The 12,634-nt window shown below is 38.5% G+C and overlaps 1 protein-coding gene across 3 annotated transcripts in view; it reads right to left on the reverse strand.

Moving 5' to 3' along the window:
* The window catches only part of NUMB (NUMB endocytic adaptor protein), a 94,772-nt gene that overhangs the window by 22,549 nt on the left and 59,589 nt on the right, over window positions 1-12,634 (reverse strand). For all 3 annotated transcript variants that reach the window (XM_065635370.1, XM_065635369.1, XM_065635367.1), the window contains exon 3: window positions 181-255. In XM_065635370.1, coding sequence (XP_065491442.1) covers window positions 181-255 — 75 coding nt within the window. The remainder of the gene's footprint in view (window positions 1-180; window positions 256-12,634) is intronic.

Below are 12,634 nucleotides of genomic sequence, written 5' to 3' on the forward strand. Positions count from 1 at the left end.
CAGTTGCAGCTCTCTGGCTCCCACGGCCAGATGCGCACGTCCCCTGACCGCGGCCACGCTCTCCCACCGCCAGCTGCTCCCCTGCCCTGGGCCACGAGTTCAGCCTGGAGCTGGGACCCACCTTCTCTGGCAACGCTCATAACCCCAAAGCCAACTTTTTCACGAAACAAATATACATACAGATTTCAGTCTCTTCACAGCGTCCTCACAGATGTGCATTCCTCTGGATTCGTCCACCTCGACATGTCCCAGGTACTGCAGGAAAGACAGCAGGAGGAGAAAAGCTTAATAGTAGCTGCTTAAACTCCCTGGGTTTAAAAATCCGCTCTCTAGATTCATCTCAGTACAGCTGGGATGACAGACATTAACAGCACTTTGCTAGCCTTCTTTTGAGACTTGTATTTGGAGGTTTGACTTTGTATTTATAGAAGGCGCCAACATCAGTAGAAAAGTGTGATACATCTAGAGATTTGGAGGGAAAGACAGACTTTCCTCACTCAGGGGAAAAAAAGAAATTGAAAAGTAGAAGTGTACTTTCCCGCTTATTCGGCATGAGCTTTAGTCACTTTTTTCACTAGCATAGCATGAAAACTTCAAGTCAATAAAAATATGACTGTGAATAAATTATTTTAAAATAATGATAAATACATTTAATATCGAAAACTGAATTATCCTACATAGTAAGATAACCAAATACATTTGAACGTTCACGTCCAAATACAAGCGATTTCAATGTTGCAAACGGGAAACATCCTTCCTTTTTCTCCTCCCCTTTTTTTTAAAAATTATAAACCAAAATTGTTTATCTTCGTTACAACACCAAGCTTTTATGTGGACGCTGAAACTTTCATCATCCTCACAAGAAGTTTTTAAAAGACAACGGTTTGCTGTATTTTCATCTTATCAAGAACTACTTTAAAAAATCCCCAAAAAAAACCCCAAAACAAAACAAACCACACCAAAACAACAGTGAATAGAAAATGCAAGTTTCAAAGCTTTTAAATTAATAACCTAGAATAATATTAGTCTACAGAGAAAGCAATTCAAGAAATACAGAGTGTAGTGCTTGAGGTACTGCAGATAGTTTCATTTTAGATTGGAGGGGGGAAGGGGAAAGAAAAAAAAAGGCACTAAGCTTTCCAATTTCTCCCTACGTTTCCAATCATAGTTCTTTTTGACAGAGGAAGGAAATGTTCTTTCAGAAACATTCATATCCTTACTCAAAGTACCTAAGTCTTGAAGAAAACCATAGAAACTACTAAAGAAAAGCCTTCTGAAGTTCTGTAGTAAGAGGTATAGGTCGAAGAAGCTTACCCCTGTAAGAATTGTATACAATTCAGCATTTATTTTCTAGACTAGCTAGACAGTGAAGAAATGGTTTTAAAATATCAGAATCAAGGATCACACTTCTATCACTTAATGCAGTGGTAAACCCGCGTTTAATAACCTATTGAGAAGTCCCACTCCATCACAGAATATTGTCATGAGTTATTTGAAAATTCCCAGGTTTTGTTTCATTAATTAGGATAACATACTTAACTACATGGACAACAAAAATATTTGCCCCTTTAGCACCACATTGAAGCACTGTATCAGATAAATCATAATAGATTCATCTAAATGGACGAACTGTTCTAAAGATTTAATAGAAATTTGAAAGTTGAGGATTTTTTCATGAAAGGCAACGTGCTCCAAAAAAAGAGATTCTACATACCACCCTACATACCATTAAACTGCTGAAAGATTTAAAAGATCTTCAGTGACAGGAGGCTTTAATATTAAATCTCGCTATGTGGCATTTTTAAACCAGAGTAATCTAGATAGAACAATTCTGCAAGAATTTCATTTAAATCAGCCCTCACAGCTGGAGAACAGTTTGAAAAATAAATTGCATAGAGACTACAAGGTAAATAAAAAAGATCTGGCACTTCAGAGCTTTTTCAAAATGAGCTCTGTGAGGCTGAAGCCTTATAACTGAATGCTGGAGCTGCCAAAACAGCAACTGGACTCCCTCAGCTGAGCCTGCTCAACACTTTTGCAAGTTCTTCATTTCTCCAGAACACGCACTAACTAGAAAAATTTAATCCTGAAAATACACAAAGAGTAACAACTAAATGTGCATTTACTACGTGTGTGGAAGTACATATTTATACCAACAGCTATCATGGATCTTCAGTTCTGCCATGATTCCTCTGGAAGTTCCAGAGATGCAGAAATTCTGCCCATATCTGTCACAGGAAAATTTTGGGTTTAGTAACTTAAGACAGTTTGTCAAGTTCTCTTTAAAAAGGGAGGGATATAGACAGGAACAAAACTGAGCTTTGTAGAGGACAGAAAAAAGGATACATGCATGGAATGAGCCATCTAGTTTGCATGTCCATTACGTAAAGTATTATACAATTAGAGGACAACTTTTGGATTTCCTGAGCTATCTGCACAACTCATTTACCCCAGTGAGGGCAAAACTTTTCCAACTGAAGATCCAAACCATTCAGTCCCTGTACTTGGCAACCTGCCTTTTGCTTGGAAAAGGGAGAAACAGAGCAGGGTAAATATTGCCTCACGTCACACTCCAAAACAGACAACCATTTTCCCCGGCGGTGCCAAACCTCTATGCAAGCCCCATGCTCCAACTTCCAGCAATCAGTCATGCCACTGCGGCTACAGACAGCAAGTTTAGCTGCAGTTTTCAATGCTGCTTCCACTCCAGTGAATGGGGACATTATTGCACATATCAAGTGCATCTACCCACAGCAAAAGGGTGCAATCCACAGACCACACTGAGCATCAATCAATTCCGAATTATCAAAGAAATTACACTGCCACACAATACTTCTTTATGATATAGAGGACAAAAGGTGCTTTGTTTGCAGTTACACTTTACGCCCTTCACCAAAAAAACCCTTGTTCTTTCCATTGCACCATTTTTGCAGAAGCTCATCACTATCAGTATCGGTGGCCTTGTGCGTTTTACAAGCAGTTTCAAAATTCTTCCTAGGTTTTTTTCTGGGGTGTGGCAGTGGTGTGTTAATTCCTTATAGATACCAATATATTTTTAATTTGTTTCTTGTAAAAATAACTTTCAACTGTATATTAAGAATGCTGTGGTCCTCTTCTTTTATTAGCCAAGTCTCCCTTAAGCAGCCGGTCCCCTTCCAAGTCTTCAGGCTTATTTCTAAATACTTTTTTCCCCCGTCAGGCTGAGAGTAGATATACATGGCTCCTGTATTTAACCAGTGCTGCAATAGTTATCTAACTTGTAATGGGTAGTAATCAAAGACATAAATATTTCTTCAAGAAACTTGGTGAACAGCTTCACTACAGACCAAGACCTTTTCTAGTACCCTTACATTTAAATCCTCACTGTTAAATTGTAATTATATCAATACATAGTCTTAAATATGAAATATTAGCTCAGCTTATTAGTGCAACAGCATTTTACAAATGACATTTCAAAATTTGATAGACAAAGCAAATACAGCTGCTAGTTAGATTAAGACATGGTCTGCTCCTTCCAGTCTGAAATGGAAGTTAAACACTTAACAAAAATAAACCATCACCAAACTCTGTTGTCTTGCCACAGGAAAGAGATTGTGTGGAAACCACTTTAAAAAGCAGACATATAAATCCCACGCTTCTATAAACAACCTTTCAGGATCTCTGAGAGGAACTTCCCTTTGAAACTAAAGGAGAAGAAACATACTGTGAAGTGCCTGGGCAGCAACTTGCCCAATATAAGTAAAATCTCATGCAAATCCATCATGGCACGTTACCACAAACACACTAGAGGACTGGAACACATAATTACTAGGTGCACAGAGTCAATGTAAACTGTGTAAGCCATCCCATGGTGGCTGATGACTTTGCCAAACAGTAAGGAAGGGGGTACCCTGGACATATTTGTAAAAAGCATGCCTGGTCACAGGGATCACTGCCGCTGGCATTCCTGGAGAAAGCGAGTACTTTTCCATCATGAAAGTGCAAATAGTAGGAATGCAGTATTAATATTGAATGCATTCCTACTTAATTTCCATAGCAACCAATGCATGATAGTCATGACATCAGCAATTCTCAGCCATAGGAGGTTCTGTAACAGATTTAATCGTTATACCAGAAATTAACCACCAATGCTTTTATAGAAAGCTAGAATCCTTGTGGGCAGAGTCCACATACAAAGTAACATAAAACAAAAGCTCTAAATAAAATACTTTCAGGGGCTGTCGGAGAACCCTTGACACAAACATTTTTAAAAAGAAGTATTGCTTATATTAACATTTTCAGAAAAAAGAAAAAAAAAAAAACAAAAAACAAACAAACAAAAAAAAAACCACAGAAGATATGACGGTGCAGCAAGTAATTAAAAAAACCCCAAACAGCTGCCCTCTTCAACTCTGGGCTTTATATTCCCTTTCACAGATGGTGGTGTTTGGTACCAATCGTGAGTCAAACAGAAAGCAATCGACACAGGAACAAGTTAAACTGGCATATAGCAAAACACCCTTTGAACATGAAAAGTGCTTGAGAAACTTTATTCTTTTTCAAAATTTTAAACTTTTTCCAACTTCATCTAAAAATGAACAACTCAAGTCACTATATCAAGTGTTTTTGGTGAAGCTGTCCTACTGCCTTCCCCCAAACACACGCAACTGAAATTGCTCCTAAGCAAGCATCAAGGACTGATGTATCGGGTCAGAAACAAACCAGATCTAACATCCGTGTCCTGGTACAAGAAATACTGCCCTGATCTTCTTTCTTTGTTTTCATTTCTTTCACAAATACTAGGCTGACTCAGTTTTCAAAATTTCGAAGTTCAACAATAATAGCTGGCAAAAAATAAAGATCCTTCACCAGAACTCCTCCTACTGGGACAACTCAGTCGAGCCAGTTCTGTTTGTTCGAGCCTGGTAACATGCTGCTACGGTCTCTCTTCCAAACAGGCGCAGCTACACAAATCACTGAAGCTCCCTCTATATCAGCAGATGTTCACATGCGCCATTTTATTTGCAATAACAGATGAGGTTCTTCAGATTACATTTCAAACTAGATGGACGTGGGAAACGAGCTTACTGCAAGTCTTGGCCAAGGTGTCAGGTGCTAGGGAGCCAGCTGCCACAGACGGAAGCACACCAGCATTTCCTTGGTGTTTTTCTTAGAGGCAGTGCCATTCCTCTTTCTTCCTCTGTGTAAGTACTATTCCCGCTACAACTGGAGTACTATTTGTAACCATAAGAGTGACTACTTGGCATCTGCATGTGTAGATATACTTCTGGTATTGCTCAAGAATTAAAAAAGCCTGAGCTTCCCAGCTTCACAGTGAAATGCTGTCTGGCAACTAGACATAAGCTTAAATCCAGAAAGCCTGGATACGTCTTAAAGCTGAGCTACTTTTCCACTGACTTCTGTAACATTTACATTCCGACGTTCAATAATTTCTTTTTTCTTTCCTCTCTCACACTCATGCTCCTGTTTTTTCAGTTGATCAGTTTGAAATATGTTTGCTCAGACAGAGCTGCAGAAGCACAGGCAACAGAAACTCCATGATTAAGTATCAACAAACAAACAAAGCCCAATTCTGCTCAGTCAAAGCTACAGGTTCGTTATGACACTACACATGTCCTTAGGGTCCAACTTCTTCCACTTCACTAGGTCACCAGAAACAAAAATGTCTCATCAACCTGTTAAACCCCCCAAAACAGGAGCTCCAACAGCCTAAAACTGCTAAAGGTCTCAGAGTAGTCTGGGTCAAAAGAATCTAAGTCTAAAAACAAAGCAGTATCTATACCAGTGGTTCTCCACATCTCTTCATATCATACCCACCTAAGAGCCACACTGCGCATTTCACTTACTGGTTCCCTCAGTGCAAACAGAAACGACACTGTTAGGGAATAACAAGCATTTCTGGTTAGAATCATAGAATCATTTTGGCTGGAAGACACCCTCAGGATCATCGAGTCCAACCATAACCTAACTCTAGCACTAAACCATGTTCCGTAAGAACCTCATCTAAATGCCTTTTTAACACCTCCAGGGATGGTGACTCCACCACTTCCCTGGGCAGCCTGTTCCAATGCCTGACAACCCTTTCCGTGAAGAATTTTTCCCTAATATCCAATCTGAACCTCCTCGGTACAACTTGAGGCCATTTCCTCTTGTCCTATCACTTGCTACTTGGGAGAAGAGACCAACACCCTCCATGCTACAACCTCCTTTCAGGTAGTTGTAGACAGCAATGAGGTCTCCCCTCAGCCTCCTTTTCTCCAGGCTGAACAGCCCCAGTTCCCTCAGCTGTTCCTCATCAGACTTGTGCTCCAGACCCCTCACCAGCTTTGTTGCCCTTCTCTGCACTCTCTCCAGCACCTCAATGTCCTTCTTATGATGAGGGGCCTATACTAGTGAAGATGAAGTAGCAAAGCTCAATACAGGATACGTAAATGCTATATTCTTCGTGTTCTCATGAATCCCTAAAATGAGGCAGAGAATGAACTCAAGAGGTTATGTAGGACAGCACCTGCCTCAAGGCAGGATCTACTTCCACAGCTACACCAGAGAGGTCAGCCTTCAAGTATTATAACATTTCTTTAAGTGGAGATCAGCAGGGGATCAACCTTCCACCCTGTAGCTTACGTGCCTCACTGTTAGAAAGGGACATTGTTTTGCAGAGTTGTTGTTGCTCATGTCTATCCTAAATTTCCCTTGATGAGGCTTAAACCCACTATTTCTCCTGGCTCCTTTACAATTTCATGTGTGTACTGGTACACTTAGGTTTTCAGTTGTTCGCTCAGATGGGCAATTCCTACTTTTCCAGGCATTCAGCACTAGTAAATAAATTTTAAATTTTACTAAAAAAAAAAAGGAAAATCAAGTGTTGGTAGCACAAAGTTTTATAAACACACTGCACAGGTGCACATTGTATCTTTTCTTCAAGTCCTGCAAAAAATTCAGTTTCCGTTTGACACTGGAAATCCTGTAACTTAAAAATAAACAAACAAACAAAAACAACCACACCCAGAATTAAAAAGTATAACCCAATGAAAACTTTATTTCTAATACCTAAATTACATTTAAAAGAAATATTTCTGGGAGGACATCCAAATCATTTTTATGGCTCTAAACATTAACAGCCATATATTTAAAACAATTTGAAGTTTATTAAACAATTTAAGAATTCGACCTTGGCCAAAGACAGAAGGGTTGTAAAACTGAGTAAGCAGCTTCATTTAAAACTTCTCGTTTGCAAGGCTATTCAAACAAAACTAAGGGTTGGACACAAGTGTGAAAAATTCAAAGATTAGAGATTGCATTACATTCCTTTTAATCATGACAAGAATGCATAGGAATTTGAGGAAAGTCTCATACCTTCTTTTACAATCGCCATTCTTTTATATTAGCTGTCTTTGAGCTTTTTTGCTGTGTTTTCAAATACTTCGAGATTTAAAAAATGTACCTTTGCTCGCTGCTGGGTTAGCATTCAATAGGAATGGTTATTGTTCATTGCTAACATCAATCCCTGCCTTAAGAGGTAGGGATTTGTGGTGTTTCATGTGTAAGGCCGTGCAAAATTTCAGAAATCAGCAGATTTGTCACATTAACTTCTTAAAAATACTTAACATAGTTTCCAAAGACTATTCAAGCATCTCAAGCTTTCACAGTCAAAAATATCACATGACTAATTTAAAGGCACTTCAGCATCAAAGTGCTGGTAAACCCTTTCACAGTTACTATTATTTCAAACTAGAAGTGCATTTAAGACATAAAATAAAAACCACAGTTACCTGCGCTGAGTATCAGTACTTTCTGACCTGGAGGAACAGAATGGCATGCAAGCTGTATTTACAAACGGATTAAAAAATAAGGGGTTATTTTTAATATGAAATTTATAAATGAGACACTAAGCAATAAAGTTCAATACGTAAATTCCAAAAATAAAGAGGACAACTGGGCAGCTACGAGTGGTGCGAGAGCACATAGCGAAGCGACAGAAACGGCCTGTTCCCCACTGATGGTGGATTCAGCAGAGCCTCGTGGGGCCTGGTGGCACAACACGTGGGGAAACAGTTGAAGGATATCTACCCTGAAAAGTCAATTCTTTTATGTGTGAATATACAACTGTATGCATATATTTTTTATTTGTCAACACTAACACGGAAATCAAAGTTCAGTGGAAAGGCTAACTCAGATGATATCAGGCACTTAGCAGCAAATCCTGGACTCTAACTTCAAAAATACATATGTGGTTTGTTACTCTTCCATACGGACTTTTTTCACTGATATCTTTAGCCTTCCAGTCAGAATAAACAGAATAAAATATGCAAGTAAACTTCCAGGCTACAGGCAACAGTAGCCTTAGACACATTAAGGTCAAAAGAGGCTGACCACCAAAACCATGAAAGAATAAGACTAATAAAATTAATCTAAGATATATGTGACTGTTGCGTCTTCTAGAACCACAGGTAGGAACCAGCTATTAATATTCTGCTTAACATGTCTGGTTGGTTAGAACCACCAAGAAAAGAACTTGCAAATGTTTGATTTGTTTGGTTCTGTTAAGTAGAGGGAAATGACCTAATTTTTCTTATATAAATTTCACAGGCCAGTTACCCTAAAGTGCATTTGAATGAATAAAAACTACTTACCCAGAGGGACATTCGAAAAGGCATTTCAGACAAAAGAAGCCCTAGTGTCAAATATTTTAGTCATTAAAACATGGAACAGCTGCATGTTCTCAGTGAGGTAGTGTCTGGAGCAAGAAAGCAAGTTTGAGAATGTGTATGTCAATGAACTTCGTTTTTTGTAATTACAATGTATAAAGATTATGCAAAAATACATTACAGCACTGATAAGCATGGCTGTAATGTCTGTTAGAATAATCTACTTTTGAATAGTTTTAAATACAATGTCTCAGCCTAAGTCCCTTATACATTACATATATCTGGCAGAGTTTTTCCCCCAGAGAGAGGAAACACGGGAGTTACTTTTTAGTTTGTTAGGACAGTAGAAGAGAATTCACCCCTGAAAATATACTTTTACACAGATTTTCCACAGCAGCTATAACAGTACCCCATTTAATAATGAGGCAACCCTGAGTACATCTGTAAGAACTGCAATGTATCATGTCTCTGCACCACAGAAGTTAGGAGAGCAATACCATTATGTTCCCAATGGAACAACAAAAGTTTGCAAGCCACACTTGTCTAAACACAAGTTTAACATCCTTTTCATCCTTTCCTGACAGCCAGGCACCTGTCATACACATTCAGTCATACGCTCCAGCATCTGGCTCTTCTTCCAATGCAACTTCAGCCAATTCAACATGGTTTGCACAGCAAAGCACTGCAGGGAAGTCAGTAGCGATCCCAAGGCCCTATTTTGAATGTGTCAGATTAGCACCTCAAGCATGGTTAGATTTCCAACACAGTGAAGAGCTATTTGTAAATACATCCTATCCATACTAAGATGACTGAGAAAATATGATCATTAGCTCATTACATACAACACAGCCACTCCAACTAGTGGAAAAATACAGACTGTTTCTTAAAAAAAAAAAAAAGTGTTATTTCCTACAAGTAACAGTACGCACCCAGGATTATCACCGCCCCCGAATTTATAAGCACAGCACTGGAGAGAACCAACTGTGTATCAAATCCTCTTCACTGAACTTTAAAGTAACAATGTGATAAGAATTTTTCCAATGCTTTCCACAGAGCAAAATTAAAACAATCTCTACCAAAATTAAAACAATCCACAGATGCATCAGATTTGCTCAAAATACAACAGCACACTTACGGACTCCCATGAACAATAACGATCAGCTGTGAATGTAGCACAGAAAGAGCTTCAAGAACTGTGCTAACACAGAAAACCTTTCAATAACATTAAATCTGTTTGCAGTACGGTATCCTCAAAGCACGATGAATGAGCAGGTACTGGAGTCCCTGCCCAGCGCTAACAGAACGAAGCCTGCAGGCGGGATGAAATCCTGTTTGCAACATGGCTTTCAAAGCACTGCCACCTGTTCTGTAATATCTGAAAAAGGATAAATCTGTGTGAGCACCCTACAAACACCCCAACTCTGAGCAAAATATAAATGCCCAAAGGCAAGAAATTAAAACACACACGATCTTAACACTGCTTTAAGAGAGTGACTTATCTTTCACCCAGATTTTTATGATCTTTCTCTTTTACAAGACAAACAGAGAGCAAATCTTCCCTAACTGCATTTGCACGAGTCTCCTCTCTCTAAAGAAAGAATGTTACCAGTCTTACTTGAGTAAAATAGCAAGCATTAGAAGAAAAAAAGCCCTGAACATGGCTGCTGCTAACTACATCAGTTTCACTTGTTTTACTTTCATACAGAAAACCTTAAAGACAGCCATAGAGATATTTGTTAACAGTTCTGAGGTCTTCACATGCTGTAAAGGTAAAATTTTCATAATTCCCTGCAAAAGCCAGACCAGTCTTTCCACTCAGCTATGGAACAGGCTGCCCAGAGAGGTGGTAGATGCCCCACTGCTGGGAACATTCCAGGCCAGGCTGGATGGGGCTCTGAGAGGTCTGATCTAGGTGAAGATGTGATTCTATGCTTTGAGCTCCAAAGAACTACAGACGATGATTTTTAGAGAGGGCAAAGCAGACCATAAAGAATATGGACAGACTAATTTGCCATAGAAACATATTCAACTGTGGTTGAGCAGATATGCTAAGGCAATGGGACTCTGCAATTCCCACTTAGGAACTTTAAGAAAACGAAGATATTTTCACCACGTTTCAGACTTCAATCAACCATTTGCCCCAAAATACCTCAGTTTATTCTGCTCCATTGAGGAGCATCAGGAAGAAAAATCACCTCACCAGTTATTTAAGGACATAGGCAACAGCATACTTTTCCTGGAATGCATGAATTTCCTAATAATACCCAAGAACAGCATGACAGGATACTCTCCTTCAATAGCTCGAACTTCTATTCTTTTTGCGAGCAAAATATAGTACCACCCACTAAACCGATGACTCTACATCTGGTTTATCTTGTTCGCTCACAATAGTAACATACTTCCTGTCTCTATCTACTGAACACCAGTTAACACCCACTCTGCATCCCAAGCCTAATAAAAATTGCCACTACTGTCCATCTCAAGGCATAGTATTTGGAAGATAAATTCTAATCAAATAAGCTAAAACACCTCTTAGTGTCACATTGTTCTGATTTAAAGTTTTCATCTAAGTGCGAAGTCTTAAGATATTAATAGTCTACCATTCTGACCGAATCAAGAAACTTATGTAGCGATGTGTTTACTTCAGAGTATTTTTTCCAATGAACAAATTAAATTAATTCAGTGAATTCCAATATAAAACAGGCAAATAATGGTAGAGAAGTGCCATTATGATGACAGGATGCAAAGACTCATCCGTTTCTATGGCTCTTCAGCACAGAATAGCCTGAAATCTTTTTTGGCTTTGGGTACATGTGCCCAGAATAGATGAATGCTTCATTTAAATACAGGAAGCATTTGTCAATATAAGTGCAAGTCCTGACAGAGTTTAAAAAAGTCTTTAAACAGCAAGAAGTGGTTCACACCCTTTGTGTTCAGTAAAGAACTAAAAATGTTGGAGTAAAAGTAAATGTCTAGAGATCAAGCATTTTGCTTTTCAACCTGTGTAATGGCTAAATTGTTAAAAAATAACAATCCTTAAGCTAACAGCTCTGTTCTCTCCTAGACAGTGTTAAACCTTAATCTAAGTTTGAGCTTCCATGGAGCAGTTACTCACTTTCAAAGCTGTGGGAAAACACCACCTCAGTTTAGTATTGGATTATAGTTCCTTCCTTCTAGCAGAAAACTAATACAAGACAAAGACAAATAAGCAAGCAACCATAACAAACTAGAAATGTTTATATACACTTGACTCTATGTAAAAGCACACATATGCAACTATAGTATGGTGAAGTGGGGCATGAACTTAGAATAAAAGTTCTCAAATTTACTATATAACTGCACATACCCATAGCTTTACAAAAAATATGTAACAGATAGTTTCAAGAGTTCCAACTAGCAACACCACCTGTGTAATTATCAGACAGAATTACTTTAATTATAATACAGATAAAGACTAATACAAGGTCCCTAGGTGTCAGAACCACGGACTGTTTTCCTTGTGTGTAGATATTTAATTTGTTAGCTTTCCGTAAGTGTCATCTGCTTACAATCTATTTTAGAGTTAGTATTAGTGTGCTTTGAGGAAGAAAGCTTTTGATTACAAAGGGGCATATGCAACAAGACACCTTAAATTTCATAATTATTTTTATTATTATATTTTGTAATTGTTACTATTAGTTATTATTCTAAAATATTAACACTATTTTTTTCTTAAATAAAGGGGAAGTAGAAATGGTGGCACAAAAGAAAATACCTACTTATAATACTCCGATAATTTGGAAAGAGTTGTCAGTATTCAAAAAGGTAATTCCATTCCACATGCATTAACAGTCTGTAATATACACACATACACACAAAATCGTAGCAGAGAAGCCCCTCTCAGAGGTTAGCAAGTGCTTATAACCTCAAGCACTGGAAGGAAACCCAGGTGTTACTTGCAGTGTTTTCAATGATCGAAAGGGAGGAAGGATTTCTTTCCAAGCACA

This window comes from Caloenas nicobarica, chromosome 5, assembly GCF_036013445.1.
Source record: "Caloenas nicobarica isolate bCalNic1 chromosome 5, bCalNic1.hap1, whole genome shotgun sequence".
Classification (NCBI taxonomy): Eukaryota; Metazoa; Chordata; class Aves; order Columbiformes; family Columbidae; genus Caloenas; species Caloenas nicobarica.